At 44.5% G+C, this 21,160-nt stretch overlaps 1 protein-coding gene across 1 annotated transcript in view; it reads left to right on the top strand.

Moving 5' to 3' along the window:
* The first annotated feature begins 9,740 nt into the window (after positions 1-9,740).
* Positions 9,741-21,160, top strand: part of LOC117360557 (transmembrane 9 superfamily member 2-like) — a 198,770-nt gene continuing 187,350 nt past the window's right edge. The window contains exons 1-3 of the mRNA XM_033944480.1: positions 9,741-10,080; positions 20,466-20,533; positions 20,732-20,825. Coding sequence (XP_033800371.1) covers positions 9,934-10,080; positions 20,466-20,533; positions 20,732-20,825 — 309 coding nt within the window. The 5' untranslated portion in view covers positions 9,741-9,933. The remainder of the gene's footprint in view (positions 10,081-20,465; positions 20,534-20,731; positions 20,826-21,160) is intronic.

The raw sequence follows: 21,160 nt of genomic DNA, 5'->3' as shown, positions 1-21,160 counted from the left end.
AAATAGACTCCTCCTTCATGAAGATCCGGGCCCGGAGAGGCATACAAGTCAGCGAAAAAGTCCCGCAGAATACGACTAATATCCTCAGTCTTATGATCCAGTACTCCCCATGCATCATGCAAAGCTGTGACACCTGTGGACCTGCGATAGGGAGAGCTAAACGCGCCAACATCCTGCTACTCTTATTAGCAAACTGAAAAAGCTGAAATTTATAGTGCTCCCTAGACCGCTGAGCCCCCCCGATGCAAGAGCTCATTCAATTCCTGCTGCGTCTCCAAAAGCTGCGTCTTGTAGCGGTGATGGCGAAACGTCACCTCAGAGTCTGAACCCCATGTTCCAATGCAAGAATCGCTCTATGACGCGTTTTAGCCTCGAAGGCCACAAATGCCACAATTTCCCCACGCAGCACGGCCTTCGCTGTCTCCCAATAGTGGATAGGATCCTCTCTATGTGCCTGATTAGTACATTGGAAATCCCCCCATTTGGCCAGCAAAAAGTCATGAAAGTGGGCGTTACTATATAAATGGCAAGGGAATTTCCATGGAATACCAACCTCCCGAGGTGACTTCCAAAGCCAATGCAGGCTCACCCAAGAATGATCCGAGATTTCATTGGGGCCCAGTAGTGCTTCCTGAACCACAGGAAGGAGATCCCGGGAAAGGAGGATAAGATCAATTTGAGAGAGCATCACATGGGCCCGAGAAAGATGCGAATACTCTTGCTCCACCGGGTGTAAAACCCTCCAAACGTCTAGCAGGCTCAAAGAAGAAGCCAACAGCAGAGCCCCAGTGTAGGCCCTGAGTGTCTCCCGTCCCACAGAAGAAGAACGATTCATCCGTGGATCAGGAACCTCATTAAAATAACCACCGAGAATCAGAGGAATATCTCCAAACTGCAACAAGAGGTTACGCAACTTCTGAAAAAATTTGGCAGAAGGATTATTAGGAGCATAAAGATTACAAAAAAGTAAGGGCTTATGGTTAAGAGAAACAGAAGCAATAAGATACCATCCCTCAGGATCCCGAAGAACCTTGTGAGTTTGCAGGTGAAGGCCCTTGCAAAAGAGAATCACCATGCCTCCCTTCCCCCCCCCCAGAGCCGGAGCCTCAAAATGTTCACCCACCCACCAAGAGCTTAGCATGCTCCACAGAAGATAACTGGGTCTCCTGTAGAAAAGCGATGGAGGCTCTCCTACGATTCGACGATTGTAATATTTTATACCTCTTAATAGGCGAGTGGATCCCCCCCCACATTCCAAAAAATCAGGTTATGTTCCGGGAAAGACTAAAAAAAGAGCCAAGAGCAGATACAGAATGTCCCATAGCATAAAGCCAGAGGAGTGTCCCAGCCACCACCCCTCCAACCGCTCACCCAGAAAACCCCCAACCCCCCACCTGTCTGAACCAAGGAAGACCCCATCCCCCAACAAAACCACCCCCTCCCCACTTCCCCCCAACTCCCCCCACCCTCCCCAGCCCCCACCAACCCTAGCCAAACCCTGTACCACACCCCTAGGGGTGCCACTTCCAGAAAGCAAGGTACGCCCACTACAGGCCCCCCCCCAAAGTACCCCAGCCTCAGAGAACACCTCTATACTGGCACCCGAAGAAACAAAATGAAGATTAGAAAACTGCGGGTTTAAAAAAAAAAAAAAAAAATTTGCAAGGGGCCAAGACCACAAGGCAAGTGAGGCTGCTACCCCAACCCCGTTCCCCCATCAAACTGACTAGACGCATTCCAACCACACAACTGGCCCGTGCCCAAACCCCCACCCTGCACGAACGCTCTCACACACGCAAATCCACCACAGATAGGCCCCATAGCATCCTTTTCCAGTCCCACTCGTCACCCACTCACACCCACACTGTCGCAGAGCAAGCAACCATCCCCCTCCCCAACACAGCAGATGAAAACAAAAACCAGAAAGCAAAAGCCCAGAAGGGAAAGAACTGGCATCAAAGTCCACTCCCAGGGAACCCAGAGAAATACCAAAGTCAATGGGTGAAGTCCCACAGGGGAGACAGCACAACTCGCACAGAGCCAGAAGCAAGAGGAGTGAGCTCCCTGCACATCCAACTCCTCCGAGCAAGACATTCAGAAGATCACGGGGCAACCTCTGGGAACTTTTCCTCCATGAACTGCTGGGCAGCTTCCGGAGAGTCAAAATGGTGTGCCCAGCCGGCATGCATCACCCGCAAACATGCAGGGTATTGAAGATAGAAGGGAACACTGCGACGGATGAGACTGGAACAAAGAGGAGAAAACTTGTGCCGAGCCTGAGAGACCTCTGCTGAGTAATCCTGGAAACACAGGACCGGTTTGTTGTTGTAGAGTAGTTTCTTCCCCTGGTACAGGGCCTGAAGTACCTCAATCTTATGGTGATAGTTGAGCAGGGCGGCAGATAATCACCTGTGGCCGATCCACGCCATCCCTCCGGGACCCTATGCGATGCGCCCGCTCAGTGAATAGAGGGCCCGATTTCTGCGGAATAGTCAAGGACTCCACCAACCACTTCTCCAGAAAGTTCCCCAGATCAGTGACCACCAGGGATTCGTGCAAGCCCACAAACCTCAGGTTGTTCCAGCGGGACCGATTCTCGAGGTCTTCCACTCTGGCCTTAAGTGCTGCCAGAGAGGTGGCGTGCCCGGCCTGGTCCTGCGTGAGCCTCTGCACCATGCCTTCAGCAGAGCTGACCCGCTGCTGTGTCTCCCGAACTTCCGATGTTAGTGTGGCAAACCGCTGGTCCAAGGTGTCAAGCTTATCCAAGATGCACTGAAGCTTGTCACCCAGCGTGCCCTCCAGCGTGGCCTGCACTTCGGCAGTAACCTCCGCGACCCAGAGAGAGCTGGGGGGTCTCAGGCGAGACAGGAGTCAGGTGCGCCGCCATCTTGGTTTCAGGCTGCTTCCTCCACTCACGGTCCATCTTAGTCAGGCAAGCGGCCATCACCCAGAGAGCCGCAAAAACGCTCCATCAGAACCCGACTGCACTCCCCCGCTCGACAACATAAAGAGCCGAGGTAAAAAATGCTGAGCAATGTGCAGATTTGTAGCGGGCGTACTGGAGCCACAAGCTCGCCCTGCTCACAGCCCCATGCTTCCGCTGGAAGTCTAAAGTGTGTGATTTTCTGCAAGATCCAGTTCACAGATTGAGATGGAAATACCTTGCATACAAAATCCATCATGGTCTAACAAAATGATTAAGTGAAAAATCAATTTGCCAAATCTCATAAGCTCCGCAGAAAAGCAAATTAATGAAGATCAATCTAAATGTGGAGGATAATGTCTCAGAGCACCACTAAAGGGATCATAAAGGCTTTCACCCTTAATTTGCGTGGTGATGGTTTTCTTTCGTCGACACAACCTCCACAATACTTACTACTCTATCCCGATATAAATTAAGGGTTGGTTAAAATAAAAATACAATTTAAAAAATCTTTAAAAAAAAAGTATAAAAAAAAGTTTTAAAAAGAAGAAAATCAAGAAAATTAAAAATGAATTAATTTATTAGTCTAAAAAGCTTTGATAAAAGGTAAGATAAATTATTTAACTGAAGTACATAATTAGCTACAATAGAGTAATAAGTATTGTGGAGGTTGTGTCGACGAAAGAAAACCATCACCACGCAAATTAAGGGTGAAAGCCTTTATGATCCCTTTAGTAGTGCTCTTAGACATTATCCTCCACATTTAGATTGATTTTAATTAATTTGCTTTTCTGTGGAGCTAACAGAATTATTACCAAAGGTAAGAACCTAATCTTCTGTTATGTAAATGTTGTTGATCAAATTATTTTTGTAATAAATTTTTTTTTAAATAAAACATACATAGACTAAAAAGTGCTGAACCACCAGTGCCAAAAACTATATTCAATTCTAATGAATCAGAGAAACTTGTACAAATCTATATAACACTGGATGATTTAATAGGTCAATTTGACAAACTGAACAGTAGCAAATCACCTGGACCAGATGGTATATACATTTCAGAATGCTAATAGAATTGAAAAATTAACTTGCAAAGCTATTGTTAGTAATTTGTAATTTTTCTATAAAAACCAGCATAGTACCAGAAGACAGGAGTGTGGCCAACGTGACGCTGAGTTTTTAAAAGGGTTCCAGAGGTGATCTGGGAAATTATAGACCGGTGAGTCTGATGTTGGTGTCGGGCAAAATGGTAGAGACTATTATATAGAACATAATGAAAGAACATATACAAGCATGGATTTTGTCAAAGGAAATCTTACCTCACCAATGTACTCGCATTTATTTGAAGGGGTGAATGAATAAGTGGCTAAAGGTGAACCGGTTGATATTGTATATTTGGATTTTCAAAAGGCATTTGACAAAGTACCTCATGAATAACTTCATGAGGAAATTAGAAAGTCATTGGGATAGGAGGGTAATGTCCTTTTATGGATTGAGAACTGGTTGAAAGACAGAAAACAGAGAATGGGTTTAAATGGTAAATATTCTCAATGGAGAATGGGTAATAGTGGGGTTTACTCCACAATCACAAACTCAAGGGACTAATTATCCAACACTCCAAAACCCTTGATATGAATTTACGCCCGGAGCATGTGTGTGATGTCAGACGCCGACGTGTTCAAAAACTGACCTGGAGACAGCCACTGTTGCTAGCCTGTGAGCATGGAGTTATGTGCCGATATAAATGTTATTTGCTCCGTAAATGAAGGGAAGTGTAACGGCCTCTTTTATAAAGCTGCGTTAGCTGCGGTTGCCCTGCGCTAACGGCCCCGAAGCCCATAGAGATTTAAAGGACTTAGGGGCTGTTGCCGCGCGGCAGCCGCTTGCATGGCTTTGTATAAGAGGCAGTAAATGACATTGTTTAAGTTTGGATTTTCACAAATATGTCTGCTTTTCGTTGTATTTGTTGCAGAGCAGCCTTAATGCCCTGACGCAGCATAGTGAAACACTGCCTGGCCATCGTTGGCTTTGGGTTAAGCAGACTTGCCATCTTAACAGCAGTATGGAGTCATTACCAGAGGAGGTTGCGTATAGTGGAAGAAAATTCACGCCAGCTTAGAATTGCAGTGCAAAGAGATAAGTGCTTTAGTTTTAGGATAATATGCACGTTTCTTGCTAACACACATCCGCACGCAGTTTCTATTACATTAGCAGGAAGTGATTTTTCTGGTCACTCCCGAACACAGCTGTTAGATTAGTTTAAGCTTTTGGAAGTTGGAGTGGTTGAAGTTTAGCTCCCAGGCGTTATAGTTTAAATGTTATTGGTTGGTTATATAAACCTAAAAAATTATAAAATAAATTGAAATTTTAATGAATGGAGAAAGTTTGAGGAACTCGATGAGAAGGAGTTTTTTTTAAGCCAATGAGGCAGCTCTAAGTATAGCCTGCTTGAAAGCTGATGAGCAATGGCAGGTAGGAGTCTGAGGCTTTTTCCTCTCCTTTCATGAGATCCTTTGAATTTGTGATATGGTTATTCATTTGTTTAAATAACAAATGGTGAACTAAACATAAACTAAAAACGTATGTAATGTAAATTTATTCCTTTTGTGTGGGGGACAAGTAAATAGTGGGTTCCCCAGGGATTTGTGCTGATCTAGAGATGGGGAATAACTAGTGAGATAATTAAATTTGCTGATGACACAAAGTTGTTTAAAGCTGTAAAATCATAAGAGGATTGTGAAAAAATTGCAAGAGGACCTTGTGTGACTGGAAGACTAGATGTCAAAATGGCTGATGTTTAATGTGACAAGTACAAAGTGATGCATGTGGGAAAGAGGAACCCGAACTATAGCTATGTGATGCTGGGTTCTGTGTTAGGAGTCACTGCCCAGGAAAAGGATCTAGGTGTCATTGTTGAGAATATGTTGAAACTCTCAGCTCCATGTGCGGCTGTTGCTAAGAAAACAAATAGAATGTTAGGAATTATTAGGAAAGGAATGAAAACCAAAGATGAAAATGTTATAATGCCCTTGTATCGCTGTATGGTACGGCTACACCTCGGATAGTGTATGCAGTTCTGGTTGCTGTATCTCAAAAGCTATAGCGGAATTAGAAAAGGTACAGAGAAGGGCGACAAAAATTATAAAAGGGATGGGACGACTTCCCTTTGAGGAAAGGCTAAAGAGGCTAGTACTCTTCAGCTTGGAGAAGAGATGTTTCAGGGGTGATATGTTAGAGGTCTATAAAATAATGAGTGGAGTGGAAAGGGTAGATGTGAATTGCTTGTTCACTCTTTACAAAAATACTAAGACTAGGGGACATGCGATGAAGCTAGTAAGTAGTAGATTTAAAACAAACCAAAGAAAATATTTCTTCACACAACGTATAATTAAACTGGAATTCAATGCTGGAGAAAGTGGTGAAATCAGTTAACTTAGTGGGGTTTAAAAAAGGTTTGGATAATTCCCTAAAAGAGAAGTCCATAGGCCATTATTGAGATGGCTTGGGGAAATCCTTTTATTCCTAGGATAAGCAGCATAGAATCTGTTTTGCTACTTGGGATCTAGCTAGGTACTTGGGACCTGGGTTGGCCACTGTTGGAAACAGGATAATGGGCTTGATGGACCTTCGGTTTGTCCCAGTATGGCAATTCTTATTTTATCTTTCCACCTAAACTCACCTCCCCGTCTCACCATTCTCTATTTCTGTGGATAACACTATCCTTCTCCTTGAATTGTCAGTTTGCAACCTTGGGGTGATCTTTGACTCCTCTCTCTCCCCTCTCTGCTCAGATCCAACAAACCGCCAATACCTGTCACTTCCTCCTTATAATATTACCAAATCCGTCCTCTCCTCTCTGAAGGACACTACCATAACCCTTATCCACAAGCTCATCACCTCACGCTTAGACTACTGCAACATACTTCTCTCAGGTCTCCCATGCACCCATCTCTCACCTCTTCAATCCGTTCAAAATGCTGCTGCACGACTCATATTCTGTGAGAGCCGTTATCCTCACATTACCCTTCTCCTCAAGTCACTAATTGGCTCCCCATCCATTTCCGAATACAGTTCAAACTCCTCTTACTGATTTACAAGTGCATTCACTCTAAAGCCCCCCCAATATCTCTCTTTACTTATCTCCCCCTATGCTCCTCCTCCACTGCAACTCTAGACTCTGTCCCTTGTTTCTTGCCACACCGTATGCCTGGAACAGGCTGCCTTAATCAATATGTCATGCTCCATCTCTAGTAGTATTCAAATTCAAGCTAAAAGCCCACTTTTTTTAAACTGCTTTAACTCCCACTCTTTTCTGTCAGATACCTATATCCACTGTATCATTTCCTCTACCATAATCTCCCCAACCCTGAGATGTCCTGTCTGTCAAAATTAGATTGTAAGCTATTTTGAGCACGGACTGTCTATTGTATGTTAAATGTACAGCGCTGTGTACGCCTTTCAGCGCTATAGAAATGATAAATAGTAGTAATAGTAGTTCTTATGTTCTTCTAGGTACTACCCACAACTGCTGAGAGAAAATCTTAATTCAGGAAATTTAGGCGCTTTCTGAAACAAAAATAATAAATGAAATTAAAATTATGATCTAAAATGAGATATACAATATACCAGAAAATATCAGGGTTGTACCTTCGCCCTAATTGTTCTCATCCGCATAATCGTCGGACTCAGCTTAGAAACACTTCTTCAAAAACACTTTAAAATTCAATACACTTCACTACCAGCCCTGTCTATGTAAGGTGACCATACGTCCCATTTTGAATGGGATTGTCCCTGTTTTTAGATCTCCCAGTCCCGTTGTCCCCACGCACAGTTTAGGAAATGCCGAAATGTCCCATTTTTCAGGGACAGCGTCTTGAAGATGTGTGTGGGAACAATGGGACAGGCGATCGCTTCCCCTCCCTCCCTGCCACGCCAAAGCCATCCTACCTGCCTCCCTCCCTCCAGCGCCAAAGCTTGTCCCCCTTGGACCGGCCCCCCGAAGCCTGGCTTACTGCCGCTTCAAACCCCCCCCTCGGTCTGCGACGCTGCCGCCAGCTGCAAGTAAAGAAAAGGAAGGTCCAGACACTGGCCCACAAAACCTTCTTCCCGACATTAATTCATAAGAACATAAGAATTGCCGCTGCTGGGTCAGACCAGTGGTCCATCGTGCCCAGCAGTCCACTCACGTGGCGGCCCTCTGGTCAAAGACCAGCGAACAAACTGAGACTAGCCCTACCTGCGTACATTCTGGTTCAGCAGGAACTTGTCTAACTTTGTCTTGAATTCCTGGAGGGTGTACTCCCCTATGACAGACTACCGGAAGAGCGTTCCAGTTTTCCACCACTCTCTGGGTGAAGAAGATCTTCCTTATGTTCGTACGGAATCTATCCCCTTTCAATTTTAGAGAGTGCCCTCTTGTTCTTCCTACCTTGGAGAGGGAGATCAACATGTCCTTATCTACCAAGTCTATTCCTTTCAGTACCTTGAATGTTTAGATCATGTCCCCTCTCAATCTCCTCTGTTCGAGGGAGAAGAGGCCCAGTTTCTCTAATCTTTTGCTGTATGGCAACTCTTCCAGCCCTTTAACCATCTTAGTTGCTCTTCTCTGGACCCTTTCGAGTAGTACTGTGTCCTTCTTCATGTATGGAGACCCAGTGCTGGATGCAGTACTCCAGGTGAGGGCGCACCATAGCCCGGTACAGCGGCATGATAACCTTCTCCGATCTGTTTGTGATCCCCTTCTTTATCATTCCTAGCATTCTGATGTTGGGAAGAAGATTTGTGGGCCGGCGCCTGGACCTTCCTTCTCTTTAGTTGTGGCGGGCGGCAGCGTTGGCTGACCAGGAGGGGTGGTGGTGGTGGGGGTTTGAAGTGGCAGTAGGACAGGCTTCGGCGGTTAGGTAGCAGCAGTGGGGGCTGGTCCAGGGGGTGGGAGGCAGGCTTCGGTGCTGGAGGAAGGGAGGGAGGCAGGTAGGCTGGCTTTAGCGCGGCAGGGAGGGAGGTAGGTAGTCTGGCTGGTTTTGGGGGAGGGGTGGGACAAAGGCTGGAAGGCAGTGAGGGGGACATAGGAAGGAGCACTGGGGGCACTAAGGACATGGGAAGGAGACACCGGGGCACTAAGGACATAGGAAGGAAGCACTGGGGGGCACTAAGGACATAGGAAGGAATAGAAAGGGACAATTGTTGGGCCTGCATGCAGAAAGAAATGAAAGAAAGGATGCACAGTCAGAAGGAAATGCAACCAGAGACTCATGAAATCACTACACAGCAAAGGTAGGAAAAATGATTTTATTTTCAATTTAGTGATCAAAATGTGTCAGTTTTGAGAATTTATATCAGCTGTCTATATTTTGCTCTATATTTGTCTATTTTTCTATAGTTACTGAGGTGACATTGCATATTTTAAAGTCATCTGCCTTGCCATCTTTGAAAACCTCCCAGACATAAATAATAATTAACATTTTCTCTGCGTTTAGTGTGCTTTGTGTTTTTTTTTAAATTTTATGGTTACTACTATGAATTAATAAGATATTATGTGTACATGAAAAATGAATGGAAGAGATTGGGGGCGGGGCTAGGGCGGGATTGGTGGCGGGGCTGACAATTAATTGATGTCCCGTTTTGATGAAAAAAAATGGTCACGTTATGTCTAAGGGCCAAGAAAATAGGCAAGCGTAAACGTAATCCACCTTCCTCCACTAGAGAAAGAGAAGGCGTGAGTGTCTCCTGTTACATGCGCAGTTAGGGTAGCTGATTGCGCCAATGCACACGTAGTCCCGGACATCCGTGTACGTTTAGATACATGCGCAGTTGGATCATCTGAATGCGCGCCTGTTTCTGTTGAGCGCTATGTGACTCGTCTCTAGTCTTATCTTAGATAAGAGTGGAGTGTTGGTAGCCTTCTTCTTTTTTTTTTTTTTTTTCCAATTGTCTGTTTTAATTTCCTTGTGACCGAGGAGTCCTCGGCTTGGTTTGTTAGTTGTTGCTTGGTCCGCTGTGCTGCAAGAATTATGAACCTGTTCTTGGGGATCCGTGTTTGTAGTTCTTTGGTGTTGCTTGCGCTCTGTGTCCAGCTCTGTTGCGGTTTTTATCTTCCGGGTTTGGCGCCTATAAGTTTTTGCGAGCCCGATGTCCAGGAGAAACCAGAAAACTGTAAGGTAAGAAGAAAGAGAGTTGGTAAAACTTCATAGTGTGGAATAGACAGTGGTTGTGCAGCTCTCTTTTAAAAAAGGAGAGGGCATGGGTATGAGATCTTAGACTCCTGTCTGATTTGAATGTTCGCAACTTTTCAACGATAACTCGAGTTGACATTCAGGTACAAGCATCTACCTTGCTCTCAGAAAGCTTTCAATCAAAATTTTACCTGTGATAATAAAGGTTACTCACAAGGGAAGCGTTAGTGAGATCTTAATTTGAGTTTTCTTGTTCTCCCCTGTTTGTTATAAATGTGACTCTTTTTTCCCCCCCGACAAGATTAGTCTACACTGATATGCCAGCAATTGTTCAGTAATAGGAGCAGCTTCCATATGTTTTTTGTTGCACTCTGTGTGCGTGTTTGTTCCGGTTTTATAATGCCACACCTAATGCACTGTTGAACAGTGAAGTAAACCAAGGAGCAAATTCACTCTTAATTTCCGTGTGTTCCTGTTGTCTTAAATAAGAGAACAAGGAACATACTGTAGGTAGTTCAAATCAAGAGTACAGTGCTGATCTCAAATTGACACAACATGGGCAACTGGTGGAGACAGACTGAAACTGTAAGTAGTTTAAATCAAGAGAACAGTGCTGATCTCAAATCGACACAACATGGGCAACTGGTGGAGGCAGACTGAAACTGTCTGAAAGCTTTCTAATTGAAATTCATTATCAGGTTTTGGTAGAAGTTGAAGCCAAACAGAAAAATTGGTTGTGTGAATGTGAACACTAGTCCCTGAACATTGTGTGTGGAGGAGGAGGAGGGGGTGATTATCAGCTTGCAGTCTTTATCCTTTGCTAAATCAATAGTATCCAAGCCAGAATATAAATAACAATTTAAATAACGAAAGACCATATTTTATCTTTAAGCAAAACAGCCTCCACACTTATGGACTGAAGTGAACAAAAATGAAAACTAAAAGCCACAGTAGTGTAGTGACGGACTTTGCGCTACACTTAGAGTAATATCAGACATAAAGCCAAAGAAAAACAAATTCCTACTTTAATTCCAGATTACATTTCTGTTAAAATGTATCCAAAGCATTTATTTGGAGGACTCTATTTAGCATCTAAACTATTGTGCAACATTATAACTGTATTACTTGGAATTGAAGTATAAAAAAAAGACAGAGTAGCCCCCTCAAAGATTACTTCACAGTTCCTGGTGGTCTAGTAGTATAGTTGGGGCATGAATGATGCCCTAGGCACGGCAACCATTTTCTAGTGTAATACACACTATTCTTGAACTTGTGGTTAGTCAATCCCTTCTCATGAGAATTCTTGTAGAGAGTCTCATTAGCATTCTTTTGCTCCGCTTCCCATCCCTCTGGGCTGTCCTCTAATTCCTCAGTTGTCTCACTACAAGCGAGATGGTAGCTTATCTTGTTTGCTTTTTTGTGTTTATTTTCAATTAAATTTGGTCTTTTTTTGCTAACTTTGAGGCTTTTTGGTGTTGCAGAGGATCCCATTTTTGGGACAGCTCTGGCTGCAGGAGTGCAGATGCCTTCTGGAGCCAGATGCCTTCTTTCTCAACTGGAAAGGCAAGTTTCTTTATGTTTTCATTCCAATTTCGCTAGTCCAGAAGACTCTGCTCAGACTTTGCCAGCAAAATGCCACCACAGTTATCATGCCACCATGGTAGTAGCCAAGTCATCCATTGGTTCCCATTCTTCCATAAGGGAATCCATAACACTCCAAAATTTTCCAATGTTGCTGGTACATTCTACTTTCATTAGCATTCACAACATAGTATCTCTCAACAAGTAAATGTTTTCCCACACTCTGCATCAGTGTTAAGTTATCTTTGCAGCTTCCAGAAGACCTTTCATATAGTGTTGCTATCGATTCAGGTGTTTTTGCTTCACAGTCTGGTGTTTAAACCCATTCATTAGACTGATTACTTGTCCTCTTCGATTGGATCTGGACACGTTTTCAACTGTGATCATATAACTACTTCAATCAAAGTGCATGTCAATACTGTTGGTGCTTTCCATACGCCACTGGACAAAAACCCGTTGTCTATACATCCTTAGGTATCTGGACTCCTGAAAGGCCTCTACCTTACCAAACCCTCTTGGGACCTCAATATGGTACTTTCCACTTTGATGAAGCCTCCATTTGAACCCCTCTCTCTTCGACAGTAGTGTTCCTCATATCTTTCACATCTGCTCGCCGAGTCACTGAACTTCAAACATTTGTCAAATCTACCTTCCACGATATTCAGCCACATTAAGATAGTTATTCACACTCTTCTAAAGTCTTTGATCTTTGAATTTCATTTGAGGCCAGTCCATGGTTCTAAACTATCATCTTCCCAAGATCACTTTCTCACCCTAGTGCAGCATGTGCTTCCATATATTGGACTGTACACGACTCTTTACTCATTACTTGGATTGCACCAGGCCTCACAAAACTTCTAATCAACTGGTCCTAACTTTTAATTCCAAAAAAATTGGGACTCCTAGAGACGCCAAGCCAAAGCGGGCGGAGGGAGGCTGAGACTGGGAGAAGCACAGCGCCACCAGGAAGGCATTGCTGACATTATCCTTCCGACGCAAGTCATTTACAGCACTTGCGGTCTGTACGCGATTGTCCTCGTCCACAATTCGGAAAACTTGTGAAGTGGAGAGGACAGATTGTGGTGCCGCAAAATAGTCCCTGGGGGGGGCCGCATGCGGCCTATGGCCGCGTGTTTGAGACCGCTTGCACTAAACATTGTGCTATAGCTGGAGGGTATCCGGAAATATGTGGATGTTGACATGACGTTATCATGTTGACGTCATGTGCATGTGTGAAGGCCTTCCAGACAGGGCCCTGAGCCACCAGTGGGGTGTGTGTGCTACAAAAAAGAAGAAGCGCTGGTGAGGAGGAGATGTGCCAGTGCCAGCTAACTGCCTACAGAAACGTGCCTCTTGCCGCGAGAGGCACGTCCTGTAGGCAGTCTGCCGGCGCCTTTCCCCCTTGCTGGGGGTATCACAGTACACCTGGAATTTGCGGTGCCACAGCACACAGTTTACGATACACTATGACAAGGGTTCATTACAAAGAGTGCATGGATTCAGAAAGGAAAACTACATAGTTGAATGGAAGAGAATGCCCATAAGTTGAAAAATAGGAAGGGAAATAGGGATGGGCACAGAATGTTAGGATTGAGCTGGGGATAGGTAGAACAGTATCTGAGTTGTGCCAAAAGAAGGAAGAGTGCTGGATTTGGGCTAGTGGGATGGGGGATGGTTCAAGGCTTAGGCTTCCTCCATTTAACTTTTTTTTTTTTTTTTACCTCCATCACCTCTTCTGGAGTCTGTACCATCTACTCAATTGCCTATTAAATAATGTTTCTGTGCTAGAAGGGGCATGTTGGAAATTAATGAAGTGCAAGAAATTATGGTATAAGCACAGAGGCTATTTATTTATAAGGATGTGAAAATAAAACTAGAGGTCAGGAGGGTGTTGTAAATTATTGTAGCAGGAAGGGAAAATAGGCAGATCAGATGGGCTGTTGGTCTTCATTTGTGTGTGTTTCTGTCTTGAAAATTGAGAAACTAGTGAAGCATTGTTCTGTTTCATCCCCTCCAGATTCTATATGCAAGGTGTTTCATGTCAACCCGCATACCGGGTCTTGCAGAAAACCACACACTTTTTTCTTCTGCTTCTTCCACTTGGCTGAGGAATGCAAAGCCACCTGCAGTTTTCATTTCTGCAAGTGAACCGTGCAGAAGTACTGCTGATCTGCTGTGCTTCTTTTTCTTATTTTTGCACTTAAGTTTGTCTTTTTCTCAGCAGCTTTGGCTTTAGATCCCTTTTGGAGTGGTTGTCTGCCTGGGTAAGGAAGCAGTATCTGTGGAGTCGGACTGCAGCTTCACAGGACAAGCTTTGGGTGGATTTGTGGAGCCACCCTGCTGAGTGCCGTCTTCAGAGCTCGGGGTCTGTCTCCCTGGGAGCGTGCTTACCTTCTGACCCTGTTAGAGGTTTAAGTGCAGACTTTATGTGCCCTGAGAAAGAGCTCTTGAGGTAATGGGGTGAAGGATGCGTTTTCTCACCCCGTCATGTGAAGAGGTTCCGGGAGGGGGAGCAGAGGTTTTGGTTGGGATCTGTCTGTCTGGCAGCCCAAAGATCCTGAAGATTGGACTGTTCAAAGAGTATTTGAGCAGGGCCGAATTAAAGGATAGGCCCAGTAGGCACGTGCCTAGGGCCAAAATTGTTAGGGGGCCCGCTGAAGGAGGGCAAAGAGAGAGCTTTTTTTTTTTAAAAAAAATTTTCCCCAAACGACGATGGGCAGCATTGGTCCCCACTCAAGATCAGCAACGGGCCCCCCGGCACTCAAGATCAGCTCAGGCCTCCTCCTTCCCGGGAAGCAACAGCACATCAGATCGGCAAATTGGTCCAAAGCTTCCCTCTGACTTGCACTGCCTGGGTGGAAACAGGAAGCTGCGTTAGAGGGGAAGCTTTAGGGCTGAGCACTGCGTTGCCGATCTGATGTGCTGTTGATGCCCGGGGAGGAGGAGGCCTGTTACTGATCTTGAGGGTGGGGGGCATTTCCGATCTTTAGTGCCGGGGGGGGGGTCCATTGCCAATCTTGAGTTGCATTGTGGGGGGAGGGGGGGTATTGCCAATCTTGTTGCCAAAATCGGAAAGAAAGGTGAGAGGAAGGGAGAGAGATGGGCCTGTGGTGGATGGAGAGATTGAGAAAAGGGGGCAGATGATGGAAGTGGGGAGAAGGAGGCAAGAGAAGAGGGCAGATGATGGAAGTGGGGAGAAGGGAGAGCAAATGCTGAATGGAAGTGGAGAAAGAGAACACATACTGGATGGAAGGAGGGATAAAGAAAAAGGACATATGCAGAATGGGGGAAGAAGATAGAGTTAGTGAGATAGTGGAGGGGTGAAGGAAAGGGGTGGCAATGCTGTGGGTAGACACAGTGGAAAGAGGGAAACTGAGGACTGCATAGTAAGAAAGAATTAAATTTAGACGGAGGCAGAAAATAAAGAAGGAAGACCAGAGAAAAAAAGGAAAGGGGAGAGAGAGATGCCAGAGAACGGTGAAGGAGACAGAGATATTAGATCTGAACGGAGGAAATGAGAAGAGAGAGATGCTAAAAAACCACAGGGGGAGGGAAAGAGAGATGGAAGGGGGCCAACAGTGGATGGAAGAAAGAGAATGACAAGAAGATGAGGAAAGCATAAACTTGACAAAGGTAGAAAAAATTCTGTATTTTTTGCTTTAGCATAAAGTAAGTATTATAGCTGTGTTGATAAATGTTTAGAAATAGAAAATGGAAATATGGTGATCATTTTATTGGATTAATTTTAATATATTTTATGACTAACTTTCAGAGACCAAATTCTCCTTCCTCAGATCAGGACAGGATACTGTAACAATAGTATACTTTACTGACCTAAGGAAAGAGGGTTTGACCTCTGAAAGCTAATTAAAAAAATGTAATTAGTCCAAATAAAATGGTATTATCTTATTTTCCATTTTTTTTGTTTCATTTTTAGTTGTTAATTTGTAAAGTCATTTGTTATTTCTCTTTTTTCAACTTTACATCTGCTATCTTTATATTTTGTTCAGTAATTGGGGGATATGCACCACTGTTTCTTCACTCCCTAAACTGTAACCATTCCTTCGGTTTGTAACACAAGCCAGCATGCTGAATGCTCTGCACTGCTCTGATGGGCACAGAATTCCTATGATTGTCAGAACAGCGCAGAACATTCAGCCCTCCAGCCGGTGCTAAAAACCTCTTCCGTGCTTTTGTAAAAAGTAGGGGGGGGGGGTTTAGTTTGTGATTACTTATTCCATACTGGGTGAGGGTGGTTCTGTGTCCAGTGTGTATGAAAGACATGGTTTTTTGTTAGCATTGACCAGCCTTGTTTGGCGAAATGCATCAGGCATGGTTCCAGGGAGCACCTTAAATAAACCTGATTTGAATCTCCTTATTGTCTGCTGATCTTCTTTTCTTCCACGTTGGATTCTTTGGTGGACCGCTTGCCTTGTTGTTTTGTTGCAAATTAACATACATGGAGTGGAACGTACCAGAGGAGTTACAGATGTGGTTGTTTATACATACATATGGGTGAAAGTTGGATGACAGAGTGAGGCAGTTGAGAGGAGTTGCAAACTTGGTTATTAATATAGACTTATGTTTCGGATAGTATTACTGCTGTACAGTGCATTTGAACACTTTTATATATGTATGGAAAGGGTTCAGAGTTAAAGTCCTGGGCAAGTAGGTGGGAAAGGGAAGGAAAGGGGTTTTGTTCAGAGATGTTTGGGGCTTGCATTAAACTAAACTACAATGGCACTGGTGTGGCAATCTTCTCCCTGTGGTCTCCTTGGTGTCATTTTCTTCAAATGCCCCTTCCCTGGATGGAGCCAGCATGAAGCAGTCTAAGCTGGTTGATTTAGAGAGACACTTTGGCTTGGGGCATACCTCTTCAAGTCCCGGAGTGAATTACACTCGTGACCACAGCCAGTCTGTCTGGGGTGCTCATTGTGGGATTACTCCATTTAGGACCTGTGGACTGCTATCAAAAGGGTTGGTTCATCAACCGGATGGAGCTTCGAGCATACGCTTGGCACTTCAAGCTCTTCAAAACATCCTAGAAAGAGAGTGGTAAAGGTGTTTTTCTGACAATACCGCAGCAGTGGCATCTGAACAATGCCACAGCTGTTGCGTACGTGAATCGACAGGGAGGCACCAGGAGTGCTCACATTGAGTCGAAAGGCTTGGATGATGTTTGGGTGGGCGCTGCACCTGCAGGCTGTCTCTCTACGGTGCAAGTGGCCAGAGTGGCAGATTAAACTGACTCTCAGTCGCCAAGTCCTGGACCCTGGAAATTGGACACTTGCGCAGAGAATGTTTCTTCTTTGTGTACGATGTTGGGGCACACCAATGGTAGCCCTGATGACTTCATCCAAAACTCAAAAGTCAAGTGCTTCTTCAGGCACAGAACAGAGCCAGGAAGTTTAGGACTAGACGCGTTGGTTCAGCCCTGGCTGACTTAAGACCTCCTTTATATATTTCCTCTTTGGCGGGCTGGGTCATCCACAGGATTGCGACTCATCCGGGTCAGGTGCTCCTAGTGACACTGGACTGGCCTCTCCATCCCAGGTATGCGGATCCGGTACGTCTTCAACAAGTTGAAAAGCTCAGGCCCCCTTGTCATCATGACCAGTTCACGCAGGGGCCGGTTCCCATGGAGACCCCCCCAGTGCTTTAATCTTACGGGCTTGGCTCTTGAGTGCAGGGCTATTCAGTGGGGCTATTCTAACAGTCATTGCCCACTCTTTAGAGGTCCAAGAAACCTTTTACTATGACGGCTTATGCCAAGGCTTGGCAGGATTTCCAGCAACGGTGTGCTAGGGACCAGATGGAATCTTTGAGGGCTCCTATTCCTGTGGTTTCTCTCTTTTCTTCGGGCCAGCCTAGAGAAAGTCCTAGCGGTGCAGGTGGCAGGCTTTTCCTGTTATAGGGCACACTGCGGTTCTAGTTTGCTTAAGTCTCATCCATATGTGGTCAGATTACTCGGGGGACTCACCGTACTTCTTTTTCAACATCCCCTGCAACACCCTTTCCCTCCATGGAATCTTAATTTTGTGCTGAGACAGCTTGCAGAAGTCCCTTTTGAGCCTCTCAAGGCTGCATCTCTTTATGGACCTTATGGTCTAGATCAGTGGTCTCAAACTCAAACTCTTAGTGGGGCCACATTTTGGATTTGTAGGTACTTGGAGGGCCACAGAAAAAATAGTTAATGTCTTATTAAAGAAATGACAACTTTGCATGAGGTAAAACCTCTTTTAGTTTATAAATCTTTCCTTTAACAGTTAAAGGAAAGATTTATAAACTGTAAAGAGTTTTACCTCATGCAAAGTTGTCATTAACTATTTTTTTTCTGCAGCCCTCCAAGTACCCTATTTTTTTCTGCAGCCCACACATTTAAAGTTTAATATCTTTCCTTTCTCAAATTGACACATTTCAATCACTATATTGAAAATAAAATCATTTTCCTTACCTTTGTTGGCTGGTGACTTTATTTTTCTGTGCTTTTAACTGTTTCCAGGGCCTTCTTGTCCTTTGACTGTTTTTTTCTCCGTCTTCATTTTCTGCCTTGCATCCATCTTTGGCATTAACTTAATATTCAATTTTTCTGCTTTCTTTCAAAATCTATGTTTCCATGTCTTACTTTCCCTTCTATCTCTCTCTTCTCCCGTCCCTATTTCCATGGTCTGACATCTTTCTTTCCTTTCTCTCTCTCCCTCCTTCCTTCCTTCCTTTCCCCCTGGTCTGGCATCTGTCTCCTTCTATCCCCCAACTTTTTATTTCTTTCACCCTGCCTTGAAGTATGGACTTCTTTCTTTCTTTCTTTCTTTCTCTCTCTCTCCATACCCCCTTTCTTTCTATATGTCTGGCTTTCTCTCTCTCTCCGTGCCCCCTTTCTTTCTTTCTTTCTCCATGCCCACCCTTTCTTTCTGTCTTTTCATCTCTCCATGCCCCTTTCTGTCTGTGTCCCGTCTCCTTTCTTTCTGTCTACCTGTTCCCCCCTTCTTTATTTCTCCCTGCCCTCCCCCAAGCCACCACCATTGGGGAACAGGCTGTCACCCGCCGCAATCGTGGAACAGGCCAGCGCCGAGGTCTTAGCTCTCCCTGCTTATCTTCCCCAGCGCAGGGCCGACCAATTCTCGTCACCCGACGTCAATTCTAGACGTTGAGGGAGGAAGTTTCCGGGCCAGCTAGGCAGCGATTGACTGGCCCGGAACTTCTTCCCCGACGTTAGAATTGACGTCGGGTGGCGAGAATTGGTCGGCTCCAAGCTGGGGAAGATAAGCAGGGAGAGCTAAGACCTCGGCGCTGGCCTGTTCCCCGATTGCGGTGGCTTGGGGGGAGGTCAGTGAGACGGAAGGGAAGCAGATTGGGGACCCCTGCTTTAGGGCGAGCCGCAGTTGGAAAACTTGTGGAGAGGACAGATTGCGGGCTGCAAAATAGTCCCTGGGGGGCCGCATTTGGCCCGTGGGTCACATGTTTAAGACCACTGGTCTAGATGGTTTTCTTTGTGGCAATTGTTTCAGTAAGGCATATTTCTAAGCTGCAGAGGATCCTTTTTCCAATTTATGGAGGTGGGGATTTCTCTCCGTACAAGTTCCTTATTTTCTACTGGAGGTGATTTCAGATTTTCATGTCACCCAGGAAGTTCAGCTACCTGTCTTTCACTCCACAGGGTCGGAGCAGAAGCTTGCATTTTGCAGAAACTGGATGTGCAAAGAGTCTTGCTCCACTAATTAAAGAGGACTAATAATTTTTGTCTATCTGTTTCTCCTGACGAGGTAGGCAGACGTCCAAGGCTTCTATTTCAAGATGGAACTGCATGGCCATTTCATCAACTTACATTGCAGCTGATAAGCAGCCACTGATTATCTTAAAGCTCACTCGACAGGAGGTGTCGCCACTTCATGGGCAGAGTTTTGCTGATTCGTCTGGCTGAGATTTGTAGAGTGGTTGTTTCTTCATACCTTTGCCTGGTTTTACAGAGTGGATGTGGTGGCTTGGTCCACTGCCACTTTTGGGGCATCGGTGTTGCGGCCAGACCCTTCTGTTCCACCCTAGTCATTGCCTTTGCTTTGGCATATCACTTTGCATATAGAATTTGGAGGGGATATAACAGAATGGATGATTAGGTTCTTACCTTTGGTAATCTTCTTCTTTCTGTTAGTGCCTGATGGATTCTGTATGACCCGCCCTCTGTTTACTCTGTCTCTTGTGTATATCTTGCATCTTTCTGCTTTTGGATATTTCTCCTTTCAGGCCTCAGTACCTTCCAGGCCAACAAGACTGGCTGTAAGCAATTGTTCTGTATATGCGGGTACATATCTTTATTGGAGGTACGTTTTCCAGTTGTACTCGTTGCACGCGGCAGGTTGGTTCCATCTTGCTACCATGTTCTTGCCTGTTTTCATGTTCTCTGTTTATTAATTCTACATCTTTCTTCTAGAGCAGAACGGAATGCTGTTGTGTAACAGGGTGATTCCCCGTGCCCCCTTTTATATCAATGTTTTGTTCCAGTGCTATACAGTTGCTTTTGGATGTAGCTTTAGGGGGCTCTCTGTATTTCTTAGCTAAGTGGGAGGAGCAGAAGAAAAAAGTGTGTGGTTTTCTTAAAGACTTGGATCTTGGGTTGAGATGAAACACCTTGTGTACAGAATCCATTGGGGATTAACAGAAAGAAGATTACCAAAGGTAGGAACCTAATCTTCCATTCTTGTATATTTGGATTTTGGTATACCATTTCCTGTATTATAGAAAAAAAATTAACTGTTGATAACTGTTATTTTTTTATTTTTGTTTTTTTTTAGTCACAAATTGAACTATTTGTAAATAGACTGGACTCTGTAGAATCAGTTCTACCGTATGAATATAATGTGTAAGTATGACTTTTTTTATAATGTGATAAATTTTGAATTAATTCCTTCATAGATAAGAATGAGCTGAAGTCCAATATGGTACATGTGGTAACTTATATACATTCATTGTAGAATGCTGTATAGGATTTTAATACTAGCTGCTATCTCATTTTCATATTGGAACATTCACGTACTAAAGAGTGGATTTTGCTTTGCAGATTTGATTTCTGTTCTGATGAGAAGGAACAACGACCATCTGAAAATCTTGGACAGGTTCTCTTTGGAGAAAGAATAGCATCTTCACCCTACAAGGTTGGTGCAGGACTGGTGCAGTGATTTTAGTGAAACTTGAAATCCAAATTCTGAGGCTGCTTGCACTTTGAAGGATGTGAGGAGGGAGATTTTTGTGTTCCTGAATCTTTCAAAATGCAAAAATTTGGCAAACAGGCCTCTGTCATAACAACAGGGAAACTGTCTGTACCATATATAGACTCCTCCCACTGCCAAGAATAGAGAGCTACTATTGGCTGTTTTGAAAGATTCAGAGGTATGGGGTTTTTTTGCTTGAGAAACTATAGAGAAAAGAAAGCAAGCAGTTGGAGTGAGAAGGGGAAAGTAGCAGTTTGAAATAGGGAGAATACTGCTTG

Source organism: Geotrypetes seraphini, chromosome 5, assembly GCF_902459505.1.
Source record: "Geotrypetes seraphini chromosome 5, aGeoSer1.1, whole genome shotgun sequence".
NCBI lineage: Eukaryota > Metazoa > Chordata > Amphibia > Gymnophiona > Dermophiidae > Geotrypetes > Geotrypetes seraphini.
This window is presented reverse-complemented; position numbering and strand designations above follow the sequence as displayed.